Source organism: Carettochelys insculpta, chromosome 6 (assembly GCF_033958435.1).
Source record: "Carettochelys insculpta isolate YL-2023 chromosome 6, ASM3395843v1, whole genome shotgun sequence".
Taxonomy (NCBI): Eukaryota; Metazoa; Chordata; order Testudines; family Carettochelyidae; genus Carettochelys; species Carettochelys insculpta.
In genome coordinates, this window is record NC_134142.1 from 109,091,082 (window position 1) to 109,115,825 (window position 24,744).

Below are 24,744 nucleotides of genomic sequence, written 5' to 3' on the forward strand. Positions count from 1 at the left end.
TTTTTCAAATGATAAAATTAAGAGACCTTGATTACATTACAGGCAGGTTACTACATTAAGGTAATAGGTTCCTCCCTTTCTCCCATGTTTTATTCAGTTTAGCCCAGTGGGGCTAATAACCTGGCCAAGCCCCTAGCCAAGGTGGGGGGCAGCCCTGCTCTGTGCCCTCCAAAAGGGTTGTGGCCTCAGGCTGAAGAGGTAGAGCTGGAGGTAAGCAGCCCTCAGCGCTGCCTGAACTGCAGCGCACCTCCATCCCAGCCCTCAGCCTGCAGCATGCCAGGATGTGCTCTCGGCAGTGATTTAAAGGGCCTGGGGATGCAGCCGTAGTGATGGTGGTGGCTGGAAGCTCAAAGCCCTTCTGTATCGCTGCGTCCTGGGCAGTTGTTCTCGCCTTGGTGGGCCTGGCTTTGCCTATTGGACACAGGAACATGAGCAGCTGTTGGGGAAGGGGAATCGGCTTTCACTTACAGGGTTGACAGGCATGCCCAATTATTCAAGAAATCTAGAAAGAGATTGTGCAGATGTTTTCCTGGCTGATCTTCACATCTCTGGTGTTATATTTTAAGAGTTCCAAAGGGGGAACAGATAACTTTTCTTAGCTAGAAAATGAGACATCTTTTCTTTGGAGGTCTTTCAATCCACTGGGCCATATAACAATTAGAGTTTCCAGAAACTTTTATGTAGTTGACCATGGGAATAATGTTCTCGCTAATCAACTATAGGATAATCTAAGCCACCATAGGTCAATAAGAATCACTGCAACTACAATTCAACCCACCATTCAGAGAAACCAGCCAGGCTGGCCACCTGAACACATGAGATATGTTCTGTCAATTGTCGGCACATAGAAAGTCCCTCACCACCTTTTCTAAACAGTCAGCCTCTAACTTCAAAGATATTATGAAAAACAGTGTAAGAAGTCAGTAGACAGCCATAAAGTTGGGAAAGAACCTTACAACGTGCTGGCAAAAATGAACAAAATTTGAGTGCATTTTTACTACTTTGTGGATGACATTTTCATGAAGCTCTAGTTTATTATATACAATTTCATTTCTATAAGTGAAAAGATTTGAAGGCATTACTCTGATCTATACTGGCACATAGTAACAGAGAAGGAAATCTGGTCTGGTTTCTCAATAAAGATGCTGGGGAAGTGGCCATTTCTAGAAATTAAGAACTGCTACAGGGACAGGGCAGAGAGAAATAAAATACCCTTATCATAACAGACAACACTATCTTCAATTATTTAACAATTATTACCTGATAGCTGAGGTTGCAAAGACTTGACCTTTGGAGCCCACACAAAGAACTATCATTGAAGCAACAACTACAATTAAATCTGGAAAATAAAAATAAGTGAAGATATTGAGTTCAAGACTTCATGCAGTTCTTTGATAAAATTGTAATTTAAATCCAATGTGGCTATTACTTTAACTGTGAGGAGGGTGACATTTTTAGACAGCTATCCAAATAAAATTTTAGGATTATATATCTTACCATCTCTCTTGCAACACAAAGAGGAAAATATATACTGGTGTAGTAAAAATGTTTTTATTGCCATGAGTCAGAGATGGCTGCATTTTTAATTAGTGGCTAAACTAGATGCAACACAGATGATTCAAACAGTGTGTGAAAAAAAATTACAATACATCCTATTCACCCCACATATTTTGCAGTATTTTACAATAACTGTTTTTAAAATGTAGTGGCACAGTTTTTCACTTCTCCCAGCTATAAAATCAAGTGACTTTAGTAACATGAATCTAACTGTTGAGGCCTGGAAGAAAGCAAAAAAGTGTACTAATACATGTTATAAGTAATGCCCTGCATTGATACAAATTTATATCTGCAGATGTGGACATTTGAGAGTATAAATCCATGTCCCTGGAGCCACGGGGCTATCCCAGAAACCACAGTGATTAAAGTAGAAGAACATGGATGCACTGCTCCCAGAAGGCAGTGTCCCATGTGAGGCCTGCTGACAGGGGATAAAGAGGGTGTAAAGGGGGCAGTTGCCCCCAGGCCCCGAGTTCCAGCCACTGCCAAGATAGTAGCGGTGACTGGAGCTCTGGGCCCCTTTGAATTGCCGTAGCATAGCTTGCGGGGGGGAGGGGTAGCACCGTGGTCCAAATGTCCTAGACCCTGCCCCTTCCAGCACTGGCCCTGCCCCTTCTTGGGCACAGAGCTGGCCACCACCCCCCACTTTGTCCCAGGCCCATGGTCGTGCTACCCCATGCCAAATGCTCCTCTGGCATGGCTGTTACCACCCACAGCCCTGCGCCTGTCCCTTCCACCTAGCTGTCTCTGCTGCCTGTCCTGCAGCATGCTTTTGAAGCCTGGTGCCCACCCCAGTGACCTGTGCTGGAGGCAGTACAGCTGCTCCAGAGGAGCTAGCTCCTGGACGTGGCAGCTCAATGTGTTGCTCCTTTCACAGCTGTAGTTCTGCAATTCTATGGATACCAATTTATATCCGTAGCTATAAACTCTGCTAATACGCTATTTGCAAGCCTCTAAAAACTAACTAAAATAGCTTCATTATACAGCAGTAATCAATCAATCAATTGATCGTGAATGGTTGGCCAATCCTGGGCAGTCTCCCAGTCAATTTCTCTTGGCAGTTGGCTGATGCCCTGCCTGCGCCAGCCCCATGCCACTGGCCCATATCCAGAAGCCGCCAGCATAGCTCTGCACGTGTGTGGGCAGGGGGCAGGAGTCGGCATGCTGCTCTGCCTGAAAGCACCTCCCCCTAAAGCTCCCATTGGCTAGAAAAGGGAAACGGTGGCCAGTGGGAGCTAACGTTGCCAGTACCAGCAGAAAGGGGCAGAATGCGGAGCCACATGCCACCACCCTTATACACAGGGCCCACAAGGGCTTGTTGGCACCTTCCAGGAACAGCAAGTAGAGCTCAGTGTGGATGATAGATGTAAATGTCTGCTCATGGATAGATATTGATATCCACTAATCCACACAGCTCTGCTCCCAGGAGAAGATGCAACAAAAGGAGAGGGGCGCTGTGCTGCTGCTCTTAAGAGCCAGCACCCCTCACTGGCAGCTCCTCCTTGCAGCAGAGTTGAAGTCAGTACATATCCCATATGGTGGGTATGGATCTGAGAAAGAGTATTTTTTCTTTTTTTAAATAAAGAAGGAACAAACCACAGATTCCTCAGAAAGATTAGTTCTCCACAGATACTAGTGACAAATGTTCTTATTTTAATTTGGCTGGAATCACTATGGAAACTCCATTTCTTTTTAAAGGTGTTATAGGGATGTGCCTTTTTCTTAGTGCATATGACAATGGTTCAAACCACGTATACTTACCAATGATAGAAATAGGCTTCCTAGCAAAACGAAGCCTTCCCCATATTCCGACATATTTACTACGGCATCCTGCTGACCATAGGCGAACCACATACTCCGTTCCAAAAAATACCACCAATACAATTTCCTAGGGGAAACAGACAGAGAACCAGATTAATTTTTTAATTTACATATTCTCTCTCTCCTTTCAGGCAATACTATGGAACACAGAAAATGAAATATAAAATTCGGGGAGAAGACAACAAATGCAATATGCTAAGAAGGTCACAAAACCTCCAGAAACCATGTAAGCAATGGAAAACGTATGATAAAGAATAACTTAAAATACCAGAATGGCATGCTGTTTGGATCTCCTGTATGTGCTAAAACTGAAACCATTCTGCCTAATTTACTTGGCTTCAATAATTCAAACAGAAAGAGGCTTGGTTTGGCCAAAGAAAACAAGCAGACTCTGGATTCACAAGACAAATATTTTGCTAGTATATCTCATTTCCAGCACAAGTACACTGAACACACCATCTGCAGTATCATCTTAGCCAGCCATTTACCAATGCTTTTATAGCCAAAGTGCAATCCATGCTTTTAAAAGCAACATTTCTGGTACCCAGTTGTAGCTTGATAGTTTCCAGGAAGTTTTAAAACTTGAGGTGAAATCCTGCCTCCTGATTCCTAAAGCCAATGTGAGTCTAGAACAGGGTTAGGGGATCAGGTATGGGGAAAAAAATGAGGTAAGGGGTTGATAACCATGATCCCATACTGAGCTAAACTTCTGAGATTCTGAAAGAAATGTACAAGAATATGGTCCAGGAATTGGGTTAAAACAGTTCCATGGCAGCTATAGCACCAGACTAAACATGAAAACATTTCAGTGGCCTGACCCAGCTGATTCTGGAGTCTACCGTCGATGGAATGGAGGGTTCTAACATACCTCTGCATCTGTCAGAGAAAGAATGATGCAAGTTTGGACCTTACTCAGTGTTATTTTCAATGCATTTTTTAATTTCCATTTCAAATCCCCAGAAAGTAGCTTTTTTGTCAATTAGCAGGTGAAGTAGTTTTCATTATACTTTTTCAAAGTAACAGAGTTGCAAAACCTTATTTATTTTGCTTGGAAGCCACATTCCAAATCACTTCTCACTGCCCAGATTAGCTTAGTGCTAAGTAGAAAACATCCCTTACTTAGGGCAAAAAGGGAAAATAAGCACTTTCAATAGAAGCTATGGCTTCTAAATGAAATACACAGGGCATGACACCTATATTGTAAAATGTTTATGGGCTATAAGAGCTCTAAAAGATCATTAACAAACTATACTCTAGAACAAACTGCTTGATTTGTTGGAAGACTAGATGGGTGAGGACCAACTTCTATTGATGAGAAAAAGAAGCTTTCAGCATGTGTAACTTGAAAGCTCTTCACCCTCACTAACAGATGTTGATCCAGTAAAAGATATTACCTCACCTACCTTGCCTTTTTAATATCCTGTGGCCAACATAGCTACAACACCACTGCATGCACCAATGGTTTGCTGGTGCCTGAGTAAACTAGAATAACAAAAGCCAAGCATATCTTCAGTAACTGAGGATCCCAATTGTTGCTGAAGAGAACAGGCCATGTTGCTAAAAAAAATTAATCCTCGGAGGCTGAATAATAAAACAATTTTGCAACATCCAGGCCTTTCGTGTCTTGATATTGCACTGACTGAGAATGATTATCAGAGGGGGAAAAAGTGATAAAGTCACCACTTTTAGCTTACACACAAGTGTAGTTTTAATTCTTTAAAAACACTAAAGGCGACATCCCAATCCCACTGAAGGCAACGGAAGTATGGTCTTAAAGAGCAATAGGGTAGTCGAGACATGAAAAAGAGACCAACAGTTCTTACTTATGATATTCTCAGTCCACTGATTTTAATGGGAGCTGGACTGGGCTCTAAAATTCCAGCATTCTGATGGTGCACTAAACTGCTCATCTCTAGTAGCGAAGTTGTGCAGGTGCAAGCTGAAGATACTTTGACATTTTTCAGAAGACAGGAGGATGTCAGCCAACATTCTTTCTCTTAAGGTGATGGGCTCTGATGCCCCAGGCTTTTTTCTAAATTATTGCCAGGTGCAGCAGGATAGCTCTCACAGATGTCTACAAAGTTTCTGTATTCCCGAGAGGTTTTCAGGTTCAAGCAAAATTAAATATTGGCCAGATCCTTGGCTGCTATAAAGATGGAAATTGGCCAATTTACATCAACTGAAGATATGGTCTATACTCCATTCTAAAGTCTGAAAGTTAAAACAGTAAACCTTAGCAGAATTTTATTCAGAAACATTTGTAAAAACATCATTTTTTGAAAACTGAATGGGCTTTCATTTGTAACACAGTGTAAAACCATACAATATACTTACTATGACTAACATGGTAACCTCGCAGGCAACAGGATTCCCTTTTCATCTAGCTTTAATTAAATACATATTAAATCTACACTGAAATGCAAATGAGAACATCGTGCTGTCTATTAAAATAGTCATTCAATACTAAGACAGGAATGTTGTTTATTTTGTTTATGACAGGCTGATTTATAAGATATAAACAACACCCTTTAATTATTAGTACTTTATTGAAGCAGGCTAATATACCCTCTTTCAGCTCCAATATGAAGGAAGCTTCATCAGTGGAAGACAATGACAAACTGATAAGCAGAGAGCTAGCTTTATCTTTCATGCAAAAGAAGTTATTTGAGCAACAAACCTATGGACTCAACTCATAAGTGTTGTGGACACAAAAGTGCTCAGAATGCCCAAATTAGGGATTAACAAAACAAAAATTTCTTGGAAGGAAAAATGGGAAAGTTGTATTTTGTGCACAACAAATGCTATTTCTTGATCAAAAACAGTAGAATTATCAAGATTATAGTTTCATTATTATAACAAGAAGGGGGAAACCAAGGCCTTGGCTGTGTTTTGTTTTGTTTTTGTTTTAAATCTGTGGTTTTTGTGTGCAAAATTTGCATTAGAGTTGTGCGGTTTTTTTTTTTAAAAAGACTTTCCATGGTTCATTGGATAACAGGAACACTGGCAAGTATGCAAATGTGGGCTGTCCCAAAGACAATGAAACAGACATGTAGTCAATGGTTACTGTCATCCAGTTCTTTGCGTGACATGCAGACAAGCTTAGAGAACATTGATTGTTCTATAGACTCCTGTGACTGGAGGGAATGACCAGTCGGCTTACACCAAGACACATTTTTCACTCCTGACGTTTTGATAAAAGCTTATTGACCTAAATGAGACCCACGTTATTCAGGGAACATCAAGGGTGAAAGTGCACAAGCTGTTCTTCATGGTCATACACAAAAACTCCAGGTATCCATTAGCAACTGGCAAACTCCCCCTCCCCTACCCATGGCTGCATGACAGACAAAGGTGTTTTTAATATCTTCCCTTGTATAAGCCTAAGAAGTAACCTAGTGGGGAAGGAGGAGACAGATGAATTTCTGTTCCTACATTTATACGTTAGCTGCCAGATAAATTGCAGACAGGAGTGAGAAAAGTTATTGATTTTTAAAGTAACTCAGGACAGTCAGTGCAAAGACAAATTAAGTTGTCCTCATAAACTACCGGAATATTCCCTTTGCAATCCCTAAGTAGCTGATGTTTTAGTGATTTTTATGGTAATTTTCTGAAATAATATGTCCTACCTTTATAAAAGATAACTGGAAAAATGCTGGGGGGTTGATTCTCATCTCATGCGACTGTCATCAGATGTAAAACCAATGAAATGAGGAGTTATATTAAGCAGGACTATAAATCACATCGCACACCTGAGACTGACTAAATCCAAGTTACACTAGGGATGAATTTGGCCTATTAGTTATTGAAAATACTTTTTCTGGATGCTTCCTTAGCACACATTCACTGAATGGATTGTCTAGAAAAGGCCAACGTGCTTCAGCATGCGGCCCGGGGAGCAGTAATAATGAAGTAAGAACACAAGATGTAAAACAAAACCAGCAGATTGAAAGAAACTGAAGGAGAAGGAAAAACGGAAGGGTGAGGAGTAGAGTGAACAAGGAGGATGAGAAGGAAAGGCTGATTTGGAAAAAGAGGCTTTTTGCTGGAAACACAAGGCACTGTAGTGGAACAGCGTTGGGAGAACCTGGTGCCTCAGTGCAGCTGTAATTCTTATGGCTCCCCTTCCAGGTGGAGTGGAAACCATTGTAGGTTATACCACATCAGCCAGACCCGAGCTACAGACTTCATTACAGCTGTACCATTAAAATGACACCAGCAATGCTTGCAAAATAACTGAGACACGACTTGTATGCGTAACCCATACACCTATGTGTGGTCAACTGTCCCATGTAGTGGCTCCTAGACCATTTCACAGAGAAAGATTAAGTGTCCCCTCCAGTCTCAGCTGAGAGCCAGCTGGCCTCTAGCTCAAGCTGTAGAAGTGACCGCAGTAAGCCCCAGAGGTCCCAAGTTTGAGACTGCCTGAACACAGCTACACGTGCACATAGACGCATAGCACTGTGAAGGCCACGCAACCTCAAGATATTACAGGCAACTGTTTCAGCTAGGAACCCTTCATAGTTTCGTTAAGGAATACAGAATTTTCCCTTGAAGTTAACCTGTGCTAGCTGAAATACATCGCATGCAGGAAGATCAGATAGCCTAGACAAATAGGTAAGCACACAGGCTTAGAGACAGAGTCAACAAGCGAAAAGGGTTAACTTGACTATACAGATAGTCCCCAACTTACAAATGGATTATGTTCCAAACACCTGGTTGTAACTCAATCTGGTTGTAAATCGGAAATACCCTTATACTGTAATCCCTTGAGGTACGCGAGGGTTGTGTTCCATGCAACCCTCACGTACCTGGAATTTCGCGTAAGTCGGGGAGGGGGTTGAGGCCCTGGGAGGGGGCAGGGTGTTAAGTTTAGGGTGGGTTAGAGTGCAGTTGAGCTGGGGCTTGGACCCAGGCAGCAGGGGTTTGGGGCAGGGATTGAACTCAGGCCAGGGGGTTGGAGCTGGGGCTGCAGGGTGCTGGGTAAGGGGGTTGGAGCTGGAGCCCCACACACCAGGGAATGTGAGCTGGGGCCATGGGGGATTGGGAGGATTGAATGAGTTGAACTGCAGTGGGGGGTTAGCTGGAGGGTAGAGCCACATGCTCCCGCAGCAGCTGAGAGCTAGAGCCCCACGCGCACTGGCAGCTGACAGCCCAGCATGTTCCGGAGGTGGGGGTTGAGCCAGGATGAGAGGTTGAACAGTGGGTGCACTGGGGCAGAGTGGTTGAGTGGAGGGGGCTTGGAGCTGGAGCCCCAGGCATGGGTTGAATTCGGAGCCCATGCATGGGGGGGTGTTGAGACAAGCAGGGGAGGGGTAAACAGGAGTGCACCTGGGCAAGGTGCTTGAGCAGGGGTCATGTCGGAGCATCACACGTGCTGAGCCAGCTGTGCAGGGGAAGGGCCATATGGGCGTTATGGGGTTTTGGGAGTTGGGGCGGGGTGGGATTGGGGTGTGTGGGAGGGTTGGGCCACAGGGATTGGAGCTGGGTCCGCGGGGGTTGGAGGGAAGCCCCCCTGGCTGGGGCACGTGGTGGGGGGCTGAGCTGGAGGTTGGTCGTAAGTACAAATGGTCATAAGTTGATGTGTTCGTAAGCTGGGGACCACCTGTAATGGAGAAAGCAAGAAAACAAGCGAGCAAGAAAATTATGTTTTCATCATACTCAGAATGCATACTGAGAAACTGAAAGGCTACGTCTACACTAGCACACTACGTTGAAGTAGCCTATTTCGAAGTAAGAACATCGAAATAAGCTACTTTGACGTGTACCGTCTACACATCCTTTGGGGTTGGTGCCATCGACGTTCAATGTCGAAGTAGCGACGGGGAACGTCGAAAGTAGCCACCCCGGAAGGAAACGTGGAGTGTCCACACACACAAGCACTCCCCGTCAAAATAAGGTGCCATCACAGCCTGCAGACAGGATCACAGGCTAGACTAGCCCTTCTGGGGCAACAGCAAGCTGCTCCCTTAAAGGGCCCCTCCGAGACACACTCAGACTGCACAGCACGAGGTCCACAGAGCCGACAACAAGTTGCAGACCCCATGCACACAGCATAGGCCCTCAGCTGCAGCAGCAGCAGCCAGAAGCCCTGGGCTAAGGGCTAATGCACATGGGGACCACAGAGCCCTGCAGGGGCTGGACAGAGCATCTCTCAACCCCTCAGTTGATTGCCGCCATGGAGGACCCCGCTATTTCGATGTAGCAGGATGCGGATCATCTACACAAGCCCTACTTTGACATTGAACGTTGAAGTAGGGCGCTATTCCCATCTTCCAATAGGAATATCAATTTTGACGTCACATAACGTCGATTTCAACATTGAAACAGCGCACAGAGCGTGTAGACGTGATACGTGCTATTTCGACGTTGTGCCAGCTACTTCGAAGTAGCTGCCTAGTGTAGACGCACCCAGAGTGTCTGATCTACTGTATAATACATGGGGTGGAGGGGTTCAGCTGAATTAATGTTTTGTTTTTTTTCAAATATTTTACACTCAATCTTCAAAAGTTGAAAACAACAATTTGTAAAAAAAAAAAAGAATGTTAGAAATCCAAAAAGCCAAAACATTTTAGCTTCTTTCACAGAGCCTTTAACTTTAGTTTAAAAAATGCAATGTTCTTTGCCAAAATTCCTTATCTAGCATACTTAGCATTGACTGACGTGGGTTAAACAAATCAATGGAAAACATTAAAAACAGTGCAATGGTATCATGCGTCTATCTTCAGAGTTCCAGAAATCAGCCCAAGAAGTTACTGGACACCCGTGAAGCCTTTTATAAATGTTCTTAATTAGAATGAAATAATATTTACCCAAACCTACTCATGTTTTGAGTAAGTGAAAAGTATGATGAAAAAGAGTTGGAAAAGCTGATTGTTTTGCCTTTTTGTTTTCCTCTTAATCACCACTAGGAGCATAATGCAATAATTCCACAAAAATCTTGCTGGCACCTGTGTTTCTAACTGGAGTTTTCACATGTCCTATCTGGCAACCCTCTTCTCATAATACAGTGTATTCAGAAACAAAATCCAAAAGTTAAATATGGATTCAGCTGGAATTTACATACACAAATGACACCAAGCCTTCACATTTAGTTTATGGTCGTTAGTTTAGTTTGGAGTTAACTCACTTATTCATACAGCAATGTCTTCCCCAACCCCTCCACAGAATGGTCTAGTAAAATGTCTTTAAAACTGGAGTTATTTGGCAAGCAAGAGGAAGCTTCAATCTCCTGAAATTATAGAATGACTCCTTTCTGTATATTTCAGGAACATGTACCTCCTGGGAAAAATCTCTGGAAGAAATTCATACAGGGCTCTATGCTGCAAAAAAAAGGGTGCAGCGTTATGACTCCGATCCAGCAAACTACCTATGAACACACTTAACTTAAATACCAGTGAATTGAACAGCACTCAATTGAACTCACATATGCAACTTTAAGCACATAGTTAAGTGCTTTTGCTGGATAAATGCCAGCATGTGCTCAGCACCTTGCAAGACCCAATTCACAGTATTTAAAAGACAGGGTAAAATCCTGGACCTCAGAGAAGTCAATGGCAGAGTTCTCATTGACTTCTCTTGGGCAGGATTTCAACCACAAAATGTGTGTATTTTACCTCTCTCTATTGCACCCCCCCACCTTCTTAGTACCAGCTATACATTATTACAGTCTTTATCGCACTCCTCGCCTTCTTAGTACAGACTATTCATTATTACAGAGTCACAGACACGTAGCACTGGAAGGAACCTCAAGAAGTCATCTCTGACAGATTTTTGTCCAACCAGTTAGTAAAAACCTCCAAGGAGGGGTATTCCACAATCTCCCTATCTAGCCTATTCTGGTTTTTACCTATCTGTATAGTTAGGAATTTTTTTCTGAAGTCTAATCTAATTCTCCCTTACTATAGGCCAAGAACGGAAAGGAGAAGTAAGTCAGAAACCATTAAAGATTCAACATATGCTATACAATCTAAACTTTTGTCCTATGGGAAACTTTGCATCGTTAACACATTTACGCAGCAGCTAACCATCTTCCCAGAGCTAGTTATTTTTGCCCTGTCAGCTGTCTCATCTTATGGTATTCATTCAACAATCTTTCTTGTTCATTTTCACAAAATGCTGGAATCACCTGCTCCTCATCCTGCATTGCACACCTCATAAATCTTCCTCCTCATTCACAATGGACATCCCATTTATGAAATGTGGCACGCCTTTCAGAAAGGAAAAAAATAAACCATAATCTCTCTGTTACCAGCCTAAGTATTATAACTTACCCTGTTCATCAGAGTTTCATTTTATGCACTTAGAGTGAAATATGAAGATAAATGGTATTTTTAAGATTTAAAGGTCAAATTCTGCCCCCTACTGTGCACATATAACTAGTCTGGCAAAAACAGCTTAAAATCATTAGCAATCAGTAGTTTCAAATATGCTAATCAATGTGGAGCTTTTGTGTTTGAAGCCAGGTTGCAAGCGTAAACAGAATTTATTCAGTGAAGACTTCACTTTAAACAAGACTGACTGAAATTTCATAAAGTTTGCATGGAAAAATTGAAAATGTTTCCTTCTTTGGATTCCAAAAAGGAGCAATTTTTGTTTGTGAGATTTTTTTTTATCAAAAACTGTTCCCATGTTTGCCTTCTTTCCATCCCTTTTCTCCCTTTTCCATTCTCTGAGAAAGAGTGAGGGAAAACAGGAAATACAGAAGGAGGTTAAAACAATAGAAAATTTCCAATAAAATTGTTTTGGAAGAAAATGCTATTTTTCAAATAGATGGCTTTTTCATTTTATACATTCTGAACAGCTCTAATTTTAAACAATTGCTAGGGATTTGGGGCACATTTTTTGCATGTACATCTGCTGAATGATCTGCAGATTTAAGGTGATATAGGGAGGGCATTTTGAATGGGTCATGTGAAGAATTTAAGGCCTGATCACTCCTGTGAAAAACTTATAGGATGTGGCCCTATAAGAAAGGAAATTTCCATAAAGTTCTTTCCCTTGAATAGATATTTCCAGGGTTAGCTCTTTCAAAAGACAGGGTTGGTCCTCTCCCTCTTCTATCTAACAGGCTACAGGAGACAAGGGACTTCTACACAGGAGCTCTGCTCTTCAGCAGACATGATCATCACAGCTCAGGTTCTACATCCTACAAGGATGACTTGTCTGGAATAGTGCTGCCAGGGATTTCCCAGACCACAGGTGTCTTCTTCTCCCACTTAAAAAGGGAATTCTGCAGGGAAGTGGGAGCCCAGAAAAATATTACAGCCATAGGACTTCCTTTTTCATCTTCAGCTCCAGACAGGAGGTGGCATGCCTATTTTTCACACACACTCCCTTAGCCATACCCAAGGTCTGCTCACTCTTTCCTGCGAACTCCAAGAAAAGTGTGCTAATAGAAGCCACACCTTAACATTTTAAGGAATATTCCACATATGGATGAGTACAGCTAAGGTGCCAGCCTGGTACCTAGGAGACCAGGTTCAATTCCCTCTTCCACTACAAACTCCCTGCATGACTTCAAGCAAATGTAGTTTCTCTGTGCCTCAGATCCTCATCTGAAAAATGTGGCTGACAGCACACCCATTTGTGAAGAGGATGTTGTAAGATGCTGAGACACTATTGTAATGAAGGACACATGGTTACTATGCCTGCATGGACAGATGGATGGAAGGATACCAAAAGGGGTGCACACATACTTGGGTATTCTGAGCAATTTGGCCCCATAGAACTACTGCCAATCCTACAGTGAATAATTATGCTAAAAGTGACTATGTTTAAGAGTGGTTCTTAGCAATGTTCTGGTAAGATTTCCCTACTTGGCGAGGAGAGGGATGTTATTCCTTGGATAACTGAGGGATTAAACTGTGCTACTGATTCACCCAGGGCCACCTCCAGCAGCACAAAACCCTTGTCTATGTTGGTCAAACAATTTCATCCAAATCTTAGACAGGACTGATTACCACTCAAGTAAAACCAAAAACACACAAAAATATAGTCTGCCACACAAAAGCTCATCACCTAATAAATTATTTTATTAGTCTTTAAAAAAGTGCTACTTGACTGCTTTTTTGTTTTGTGAAGATACAGACTAACATGGCTAGCACTCTAACAAAAACGTTAGGCAGAAACCATGCAGCAGCTGTGCTTGGAATTATTTTTTTAACTTCATCTGAAACATAATAAAGGAATATTTATCCCAAGATTCATTACATTTAAATTGTCAAGTTCAGAGTTTACACCTCACTCATGGCTTTGTTACAAGCCTCAGGCAACACAAATCACACTCGGCTTTGTTCTGCTCACAAAAGAAAGTAGCCTTCACTTCACTGTATGTATGACTCCTGGCACACTGCCTTCATTATGCTAGCCCAGGGATTCCAAATCGTTTCTTTCGGAGCCCACTTCCCCCGACACTGCAGAGCCACTAGATTAAAACCCAGGGTGTTAGGCAGTAAGCAGGGAAATGGCCCAGTGCCTCACAATACAGGGGCTCTGTGAAGCGAAGTGGGTCAAACTTCAGCCAAAGACAGCAGGGCTCAGATTTCAGCTTTCTGCCCTGGGCTCTAGCACGTCTAGCTAGGTCTGCCTTCTGCATTGTTTTGGCAGACCCCCTGAAATCTACTCACAGCCCACTATGGGCCCCAGGGCCAGGTGGGAGTGGGGCCTGGCTCCGTGCACCTGGAAGGAGGTGGGTCCAAAGACAGAAGGGGCAGGACCTAAGGCAGTCAGCCCTTAGCACCGCTCAGAATGCAGTGCTGCCCACCCCCAAGCTGCACAGAGCAGCACTGCCACAGTGTTTCAAAGGGGCCTGCTGTTCCAGTTGCCACCCTTGCTACTTGAGCACCAGTAGCAGCTGGAGCTTCAGACCCCTTTAAAAACACCAGATCCCCATGCCACTGCCCTCTTTGTCTCCCTTGTCAGAGGCCTGGCCCTGGGCCCCAGGCTGGGAACCGATATGGTAGCCAATGAATCATGATAATCCGTGTTTACTTGCACAGGTCGGGGGCGGGGCGGGAGGAAGAAGGAGAACATGTAGTAGATGTTGCTCTCCTCCCCACAACACTGAGGGGAAATAGTGAGGGGTGCCTTATGCCCTTGCACAGACTCTAAAAGCGGCCCAAATCAGATTCTACATTTTTAAATCGAAAGACAAAATTGTTCACGTCACATTTTCCCCTCGCACTAAATTACTTTTTAGATCGATTAAATTTATGATACTGGAACATGATAAACAGCAGAGGTAATTATTATGGAAGTGCTATTAGAGCTTCATAGCTGAGATGGTATTGTGTAGGTTAGGTGTGCACATGTAATTGGTTGATAGTCTGTCAAACTCCCCACAAAATTAATGTAACGGGGTTTGTACCTGAAGAATGGCACCTGGTTTGAAACCTTGTTGAAGGAGTGAAATATTGAGCTGGGGACATGCCTCTTAGAATCTCGCAACTTTCTACCACATCACTATAGATGTTAACTAAATCCACAGATGATACTAAATTCAGAGCAGCTGCAAACATCAACAGGGACTGAAAAATAAGACACAAAGAACCAAACGTTATTAGAAAAATAAGTAGAAATGAAATTAGCCACAGGCAGGTTAATATGTCAAATGAAAAAAAATCGCTAGCTTCAACAGGAGGAGGAAGTTTAGGAAGCAGCAGCACAGAAAGAGACTGAAGAGTGATATAGTGGACAGAAAATTAGCCCTCAGTTTGCAGAGCTATAAAGAGGGAAAGCTTGATGCAACATGGTCTTTTTGTATATACAGTAAATTCTTTCATATCCGGCAGCTGCGGGACTGGGAGGTTGCTGGACGTCCAAACATTCTGGATAACAGAGAGGTATACCTAGCAATGCATAACACTAAAGAAACAAACCAATATGTATGCAGAGTACTTTATTTACCAACAACAGCATTATCGTACACTGTAAAATTAAACTGTATTTGCTGTATTTATTTGTATTTATTTTCATTAGACTGTACTTAAGGAAAACGTAACTAAAATTTACTTATGGTTAAAATGCCAGTTATTTGAGAATTCTGGATAACAGAACGTCAGATATGAAAGTTTACTGTAGGTAGGGCCCAAGCAAATTCACAGCCATGAAAAATGTGTCATGGACCATTAAATCTGGTCTCCCCTGAAATCTAGTCTTTTGTGTAGTTTTACTTTATACAGGGGTGACCAGTATTTCTCAGACTGGGGACCCTGTCCGAATAGAGGGTTGTGGGGCTAGGTTACAAAGTTATAGTAATGGGATTGCAGTATTGCCACATTGACTTCTGTGCTGCCTTCAGAGCTGGGAGGCCATGTGCCCAGCTCTATGTGCACTATCCCACCAGCAGCAGCACAGAAGTAAGGACTGTAATGCAATATCAGGTGTCCCTTGCTTCTGTGCCAATGCCATCAGAGTTGGGTTTGGATCCCTAAATTTACAACGCTGTTTTAGATTTAAACAACAGAAATAATGAAATTTTAAAAATCCTATGACCATTAAATTTACCAAAAACGTACCCTGTATTTGGTACAGGCCTCCATAGAGGCAACAGGATACGGAGGCACTTTCCCTCTTCACTGCACAGGGCAGGAGAGCAGACCCTCCAAGGGGGTTGCAAGTTTAACACTTTTTCTCTCCTCCCTGGGTTTCTCAGGAGCAAGCAGAACTAAGTTGTGTGTCTGTGCATCTGATCGGTTCAATATTAAAAGAAGATCCCAAGTGTCCCAGTGGTGACATTGGATAGTTGGGAATCTCCTTTCCACCTCTGATTTCTAAAGGTCTATAAAATGGCAGTGCCTCCACCTGTTTTGCCTCTGGACACACTTAATGGTGTGCCTTTGGAATCCTCCAGGAAACTTATTTCAGTTATAATCTGGAATTAACTCCCAAACAGCAAGTATAAATAGTACGTATCTAATAGACCACATTAGAATCAACACACACCTTTACTTAACAACCTAAGGAGACAGGGTTACAGACTAAACATGAATGAAATCAATTAACAATATACCCAGGAATAAATGAAACATAACTGGCACGTACACTACCATCAGTTATCCCACCCCAGAGTGTACACTCTTTAATTATCAAAGTTCCGGTTACTTGCTTGCATTGGCATGCAGCTGTTGTTCACTGGACTGCCAACAGCTTGTTGAGGGCTCTGTGTGTCAGTCCAGGCAAAACAAGAAGACCAGGCCCTCTGACCTGGAGCTGGCCTCTGCAGCACTTTAACAGACACAGATAAAGTTCCTTCCCTGCAGGGTCTCTCATTAGTAGGCTGCAGCTCCCCAAAGCAGTTCCTGGCTGGGAGAAAACTCCACATTTGCCTTGAACCAGTCTGTTCAAATAGCCTTAACTCTCCAACAACAGGAGACCACCATCTTCTTTTTCCAGCCTAGCCAAAAAGCCCCCTTTTCTTCCCAAAGCCTCATGGGAGTTGTAGTCTGCAGAGCCAGATCGCAATACACAGCAACAGCCAGAGGCTCCCACCTAGAGGGGCCTATACAAGTAAATGCCAAGGGTCCATTGAGTTCTTCTGTGTCATATTTCCAGTTCCAGTGCAGCCCCTGAAAAGTGTGAACCTGGCTTCTGGTTCCTTGTACAGAGGACACTAGGCTGGGCCCCAGCAGCTCTTTGGGAGTAGATGACAGGTAGAACTGAGAGCAAGGTAGCCCTTAGTACTCACTCCCTTTCCCTCTCAAAATGCAGGACAGGAGAGAGCAGTAGGCCTAGAGCAGACTATTGTTGGGGATGAATAAGTGTGGAGGTGGGTAGGGCAGACTGATGACTAGAGGGGAATGAATAGTAAGTACTAGAAGACTTGGGGCATTACAGATGGGGAAAAAAAAACTGAAGAGGGCAAGCAATTAGGTAGAGGAGTGAGAGAAAGCAACAGACTGAAAGGGAAAAGAAGAGACTGTTGTGTGCTTCAACTAGCACGACCTCACTTGGGGGCTCTCGCCATCAACATAATACAAATAATCAGCAACTTCGGACTTGGCTTCCAAGGCACTGAGGGCACTTCAACTTCTACCGACTTCAATGGGAGTTGAAGCTGCAGGGCTGAGCCTCAAAACACTGGTGCAAAAGGAAGAGAACACAGCACTGCATGGGGAGTGAAGAACCAAAAGAGGGAGAGAGAAGCACCAACACTGAAAATAGGATGGGAGAAAGAACTAAGATACAGCAGAAAGAGAGATGGGCAGCAATGGGAAAACATAAATAAGAGCAAAATAAAAAGGAGGCTTCAGTAATTACCCTAGGACCTGGCAGCAGCAGGCTCCTCCATCCTGCACTGAAGTCTGTGCTGCCACAGCTGCTCTGCTATTGATACTTGTGCTAGGTAGACTGAAGCTAGCACAGGTATGTAAGGTGATCACAGCTCCATCCACAGCAGTGTAGGCATACCCACAGTCTGTGTGTGTGCACCCACAGAGTTTCCTTGCCTGTCATGTAGCTCATCTGACTTACCTGCTAACATCCCTGGAAGTTTCTCACCACCATCGAAATGCAGGAGATTGCACCAAAACAGCTGATAGTAAAATTGATGGCTAATCAGATAGGGTAGCATCCCGCTTCCCTCGCCCCAAAATCCTATGCAAGTAATCCATCTATTCCCTGATCATTCATTTGTGACATTAAAAACTAAACCAGATGTAACACTGGTAAATGTGCTGTTGGAAACAATCCCACACTGGCAGGAGATAAAATAGGCCACCTACCAGGTTCTTTCCATTTCTAATGTGTATGATTTTCCTATCTTCTGCTTTTGATCTGACAGGAATTTGCTTTATTACTGGCCAAGGGATTTTTACGGTAGTATTCAATATTTGCACACTAGCTGGTAACTCATATTTGGAGGCAAGATACATTTTGAAATTGAGATGACTCCAACAAACAGGTGTGTCACCAACAGCAAGACGAGTTTTAACACAGATTATCAAACAAATCCAGAGTTAGATGTCTATCCCAAGTTATGATAATATTTGCCAACAAAAGTGGAGATGTTACTAAATTTCAAACAGCTTTGTTTTGATTTCCAATCATTACCAGATTTCTGCCAAAGGAGAAACTGAATTTTGAAGAGGTTCCCCACCATCCTTCGAAATCAGCTAAAGGTGAGGTGAGAGAAGGCTATTAAGATTTTAAACAAAAATCCAGCATGATCTGAAAGCAGCCATTCATTTTACATAAGTGGGCAATCACTGGTTAGTTATTGGTGTCGCAGTCCATGATGATCAGAGTTCAAGCACCATATTTCTATTTGACATTTCCATAAACACACCTTGCTTGTGCCTCAACATACTTGATTTCTCTCCCAGATCTGCTCCAGGGAATATGCCTCATGCTCTTCCACACAGCTGCAATAACAGTCACACACTAAACCTGCAGTCCAGGCACTTAATACACCTCACAGGAAAACACATGTGCTAGTTTAAGCTAATAAAAAAAACCTCTCAAATGCCATATGTGCAGAGCCCGTTCAGTCAACATTTTAATGTTTCTTCTAAAGTTTGTGAAGGAGGAGAGGAGAATTATTTGACACACAAATAAACCTCACTGAAGGCAATGAAGTCAGAATTGCAGCTAAGTGGTAAATAAGTTTCACATACAGAGGGAACCTGTTTGCCTTCCATCTCTGATTTATCGGGCGACTTCCAGTCAGTAAGTGTAAAATGACTGTTGCTATCATTCAGCACATCAGGATTATAGGCATACCGAGATGGGACTTTAATTTATAGCAAAGTGCAAGGCTAACCCAGCACACATTCTTCCTGAAGCTTTGATAATGTTCCAAACAGACCAAACTACACTTCTATTTCCAAAATGAAGATTTAAGCCAGAGCTCTCTGAACTTACATACCCCATTAACCAAACTACAGTTACGTGCAAAGACTTATATTTTTAGCCCAATTTATGCTTCTATCAGTCTCTGGGCCAACATAAATAAATGTTGCAACAGAGGCAGCTCTTTACAGAATTCAGTTATGGAACGAGTATGCTAGTTTTGTGGAACTCCCTTAATTCACTATCACATTTTCCCCCTTTCAAAGAAGGAAAAATGCACTATTCATTGATGGAAAAGACAATCCCCTGAAAATGCTATGGCCTCTGTCACTGACAATCCGACAGACTTCCAAAACAAAAAATACCTCAGGAAAACACTCGATGACAAATGAAATGAATCCATGATAAATGCCAAAATTTGTGAGAGTTTGGTAACCCTTTATCAGCGAACTTCTCCAGAAAACAGGATGGGAAATACTTGGGATGTGTGTTAAGAATGAAGCCAGAGCATCTGCTATGGTAGGAGTCCCATTGGGCAGCTAGAGGAACACATAAAAGGGGCTGACCAAACAAATCTCTCTGCCAAAAATTACTCAGTGATGGAAAAATATGGGATTTAACAGAGCATATTCAATGAGCTGTCCACAACAGATGAGCCTTAAGTGATGTTTGATGACTCCAGAGTTATTCAGATTATAAATTTGCATAAGGGTCTCAAAATCACTGCTAATGGTACAGTGGAAATAGCAGTGATGTTTAAATATACTAACGTATTTTACCAATTAAATCACAGCAGTACAATTGCACTTCTACATTAATGCATTATTATTAAATTTGGATTCAGCTTTTCACTTAAAGCATACATTCAATCTCTTTGCTTTAACGTGCACCTTCCCCAAATTTATTGTACGTTTTCTGTGTGGAATAGCTGAATCCATTTAAAACTAAAATCTGTAACTTGGTGTAGCTGTTAAATTTCAGAAAAGTGGGCCCTTCATGGAATTTCCAATGACTGAGCTTTTTCAAATCCCTTTTGCAATGAAATGGGTTGCTTAATATCCTCCTAACTGTATATCCAGTTAAAACTCCTTGCCAGCTACTTTGAGCATATATTTGAAAATATTAGTTTGTAATTAAGGTCATTGATTTATCCCCCCCCACCAACTTTACATTATATTCACAATTTTCCAGAAAGATGGCTTTGCCCATAAAAGCTTACCATTATAAATTGGGGTTGCTGAAGCTATCCAATGGAATTGAAGCTGCTCATGCTCTCACTACTTTAGTGGTAGGATTGTGCCTCTCAAAGATGGTCACTGTTTCCAGTTCTGAGTTCAACTGAAATCATAGGCTGAAAAGTGGCTATCATATAACCCATACACGCAGGCCCCTACTATTTGAGCTAATTATCCTTCATATAAAGCCACTCGAATTAGGGGATTGTGCACCAGGACTCCTTAGTTTAATTTCCAGGTCTGGGCTGAGAACATAGTCTAGTTGTTAAAACAGGGGCACAAGTGTCAAGAGTACCTGTTTTCTATTCCTCACTCTGGGGGAGGATTACGTCTAGCGGTTACAAGACAACATTGCCAAGCTTATCAATTTGGAATTTCTTTTTATATGGATAACAGTAGGGTCTCTCATATGAACGAGGTGGGGTCTGTTTTCAACTGCTAAAAATAACGTCATTGAAGGGCCTTAATTATGACTTCTGCTGCCCCATAAATATGTAACATGCAATACTTACCTTGCACACAAATATCAATTGCTGATTTGCTGTGGTTGTAACTGAACAGTTTTTATATTTTACCAAGAAGAAGACTGATGCAGTGTCTACTAGGTGTTTTCTTATCAGCTGGATGCAGAAGTTCTATGGACCAATGGAAACATGCTAACCATAATGGTTTTGTAAAGCAGTGCCCCGTACCTTGGCATTTCCATGCTTTTTAGGATTTGCATTGAAGGGATATCATACTTCATGAAACTTAATCCCCAAGTACAACAATTCACAGCCCACTGCATACTTTTCCCTAAATGACAAGGAAATTTAACAGGGCAATGTTTCTATCTATAGGCTTTCATTAAGATTCCATAAGGAAAGAGTTTCATACATGCAGTCAGAGGACTGATTTATATTAAGACTCATTTGCACCAGTTTCACAGTGGACAGGGGATTTAGAGTTGGCATAAGTTAACCCTATTTTAAGTATAAATGAGAAGCGGAACCACAGAATCTTACCTCCCTTCCAATCCTCCAGTTTTATGCCTCGCAACTGGGTTAAAAGCACCAAGTGCTTTCCCTTCGAAGAATACCGACCTCTAGTGGATGAAGATTGAAATTGGAGTCAACATAAAACCTTTCAACCTGTAGTAAACGTTGCCCTAAATATTTGTCCAACGGAAACTGCCTACCGTGCAGCCCATGCTTTCACTTGCCTGAATCATGTCCAAGAGAAGCTGAAGTGGAGGAAGCAAATAATCTCACTTTACTTGTCTTGATGTTTAATGTACATAGTCACAAAAGCGCATGCTTTTGAAGTGTTGTTGAGTTTCCGTGCATTAGTATAAGCTTCTACTACCTATCTATGGAGAACTGATCAGGCAGATCCTCAGATGATGTCAACTATAACAGGTCCATTTATTTAAATCTGCTCTAACAACATTCCATTATCATGACACTAAATGTTTGTCCCAATTGACTAAATGGCATAATCTGTAGCACTCAAGAAGTAGTTTATACGATAGTTGTCACAACTTTCATTCATTTTCCATGACTATACTCTCTTGGAGTTTGCCATTTGTGAGTACTAGCAAGAAATACTTTATGACCAGAAGAAACAAAATTATGTGTTGAACTTCTCTAGTCTGGCATTCTCTGGTCCAACAACATCCACGGTCTGGCATGATTTTAGTTAGCCAGAAGTCCACTTATGGGTGTGGCCATGTTTCCCACGGTCCCATAAAGTTTGTTTATAGCCACCAGTCCTGGATCTCAGTGTTCCATGCTGTTATTTAGCACCAATTTACTGCTAAATGTCTCCAAAGAGCCCACTAAGCAGTAGAAGTGTTGGTAATGCTATTAGACAATATAGATCCATGGTTTGGCAAATTCTCTTGTTCAGCACTGGTCAGGTCCCAAGGGTGCTGGACTGGAAAGGTTCATCCCATACTTCTTTTCAGGTATTAAAGAGTTTATCGTGAAGAAAACCCCAAAAGCTCTGATTTTAAACACATCGTATGCATGAGTTTCAGACTATATGAGTGCTATCATCAATCAATTTGTATAATACTCTGTGGTCTATGAGTTAGGAAAGACTCCTGGTTGTGTGCTAAGCGTTTACTTTTCCATGCAATAGGAATGGGTTAGCATTATGGGATTCCTGCAAATACAAGGAGTCACATGTTGCTAACTAAACTAGCACTCTGCTAAAAGGTAGCTCAGAAGGATGAATCTTATTTAATCCCATATCGAATAGAGGAAAGTGAAGCTTTAAAAAAAAACAGGCCATTTGAAAACTGGAGATACTTGTACACTCTAGCTGGCTCATATGCCCTGTACCGATATTTTTTATGGAAATTCTGGCTGTGTTAGCTTTGGCAGCAATTAAAGACTATTTCTGGAAACTTTTAAAACATCCAGGAGTGCCTTTCAACTTTAATTCATGCCCCATGACTTTATTTTTATTAATTAAAGCAATAAAAGCACGCTGGCTTCTCCTGACCTTCAACTCATTTTGTTAAAAAAATTAAAAAGATAAAAGGCAGCCAAAATCTGGGCACATAGAAACTCTACGCAGGCATGCCATTTCTCTTTATTTTGAGAGTTCAGATGCTTGTTTCAGGCTCCCTCTCAAACATCAAGTAGTTTTACATACTGGTCTAAGGAGGCATCATGACAGAGAGAAAAAGGAGAGATTCAAAAGTTTACACTGTTTCAAAGTGTCACTTTGTATCTTTCAGGTTACCACATTTTACTGCTGCCCTGTGCAATGTATATTACTTTACCGAATCACAGATAATATGATTATAAAACAATGCAGCAGAATTTACTCAATTTTGATAGGAAGAATATTTCAGGCAGCTTATTTAACTAGGGCTAGAATTTGGCTGTAAAACTTTAACAATATTATGGTCTCTTTTGCAGTCACTACAGTAAGCTAAATTCCAATCTCCTTATTCCCACCAAATGTCACCTTATTCCATAAACATCACTTAAGTCAATGGAAATACCCTTTAAATCAGGTACTATCTGTCTTGAATAAGAACATCATAAGCAGGCCCTTTACGTGAAGGAAGGGATGGTGACATATGAAAGTCGCCAAGAATGGATGGGAGAACATACTACTTAAAGTTTAGCATTATGATTGAAATTTTTCATAAATTTGCATCTATGGTTATGTCTAGACTGCCAAGAACCCTTGGCAAAAGATACACAAATTCCGTAATGCATTTGTGTATCTTTTGCTGACACATAGGGTCAAACATCTCAAAAAAAAAAACCAAAACCCTCTTTCAAGATGCCCCTTCTTCCTTGTGGAATGAGGTATACTGGGATGTTGACAGAATGCTCCCGACTGGCAGATCTCTTCTGACACATCTGCAGTCTGGACACACTTTATCGATAAAAGTTTGTCGACAGAAGGCTGCAGTCTACACATAGTCTATATGTCCATCATCCCCCTCCCCACATGCTAAGTACAATGTTAAAATTCTCACATAGAGCACATGTAGTTCATTTAATTCTTATTACATGAGCATAAAAAATAGAAGTTATACCACATTACTTAACAACACTAAAACTAATTTGTTGGCTCAACGATGAGCAAATACAAAATACAAAAACTATCAACAAGTACTTGAGTATTGTAAACATCTGGGGTGGCACGTGAAATGTGGTGGGAATTGTAGACAGCTGTCCTATTAGCCAATTCTTACATGCGGAAGAATATAATTACAGGGAGCTATTTTGCACTGTCAGGAAGATGAACCAGATGACCCAATATGATTTTGCCCCTCAGGGGCTTGTGATCTATGTGATAAAAGAAACAAAAGAGCATCAACCAGATGTTAACCCAAATCTGCACACTTGTAACTGTGGCATCAAGAGGCTTCACCCAGTATCAAGGGAATCTCACATATAAGAGCTCTGCATGTGGCGCTCACGGTGCAGTTACAAGAACAGTAAAACAAAGCAGTTTGTTTTTCCATGTCTATCAGAAATTTTATGCAGACTCTAAACTGGATGATCAGTGTAAATGTGCAGAAAAGGGGTACGTCTCTTGAAGAAATATGCAGCAGGCATTATACCACATTGGTCTCAATGTTCTATGGTTTGGACATGGTCCTACCAAATTCACAGACACAAAACATGCATCATGGACCACGATATCTGGTTTCCTCCTTGCTCCCATTAAATCTGGTCATTTGTGTGGTTTTGTGCACAAAAGCTTTTGTGCTGGGGGTCACAGGGGAGGTCAGTGTTTCTCAAGCTGGGGGTCCTGACTCAAAGGGGAGTTGCATGGGGGTCTCAAGATTATTTTAGAAGGACTGTGGTGTTGCCGCCCTGACCTCTGTGCTGCC

The 24,744-nt window shown here is 42.0% G+C and overlaps 1 protein-coding gene across 3 annotated transcripts in view; it reads right to left on the reverse strand.

Moving 5' to 3' along the window:
• KCNQ1 (potassium voltage-gated channel subfamily Q member 1) overlaps positions 1 to 24,744 on the reverse strand; it is a 598,641-nt gene that overhangs the window by 434,776 nt on the left and 139,121 nt on the right. For all 3 annotated transcript variants that reach the window (XM_074997802.1, XM_074997801.1, XM_074997800.1), the window contains exons 3-4: positions 3,319 to 3,445; positions 1,261 to 1,339 (exon numbers count right to left, since the gene is read on the reverse strand). In XM_074997802.1, coding sequence (XP_074853903.1) covers positions 1,261 to 1,339; positions 3,319 to 3,445 — 206 coding nt within the window. The remainder of the gene's footprint in view (positions 1 to 1,260; positions 1,340 to 3,318; positions 3,446 to 24,744) is intronic.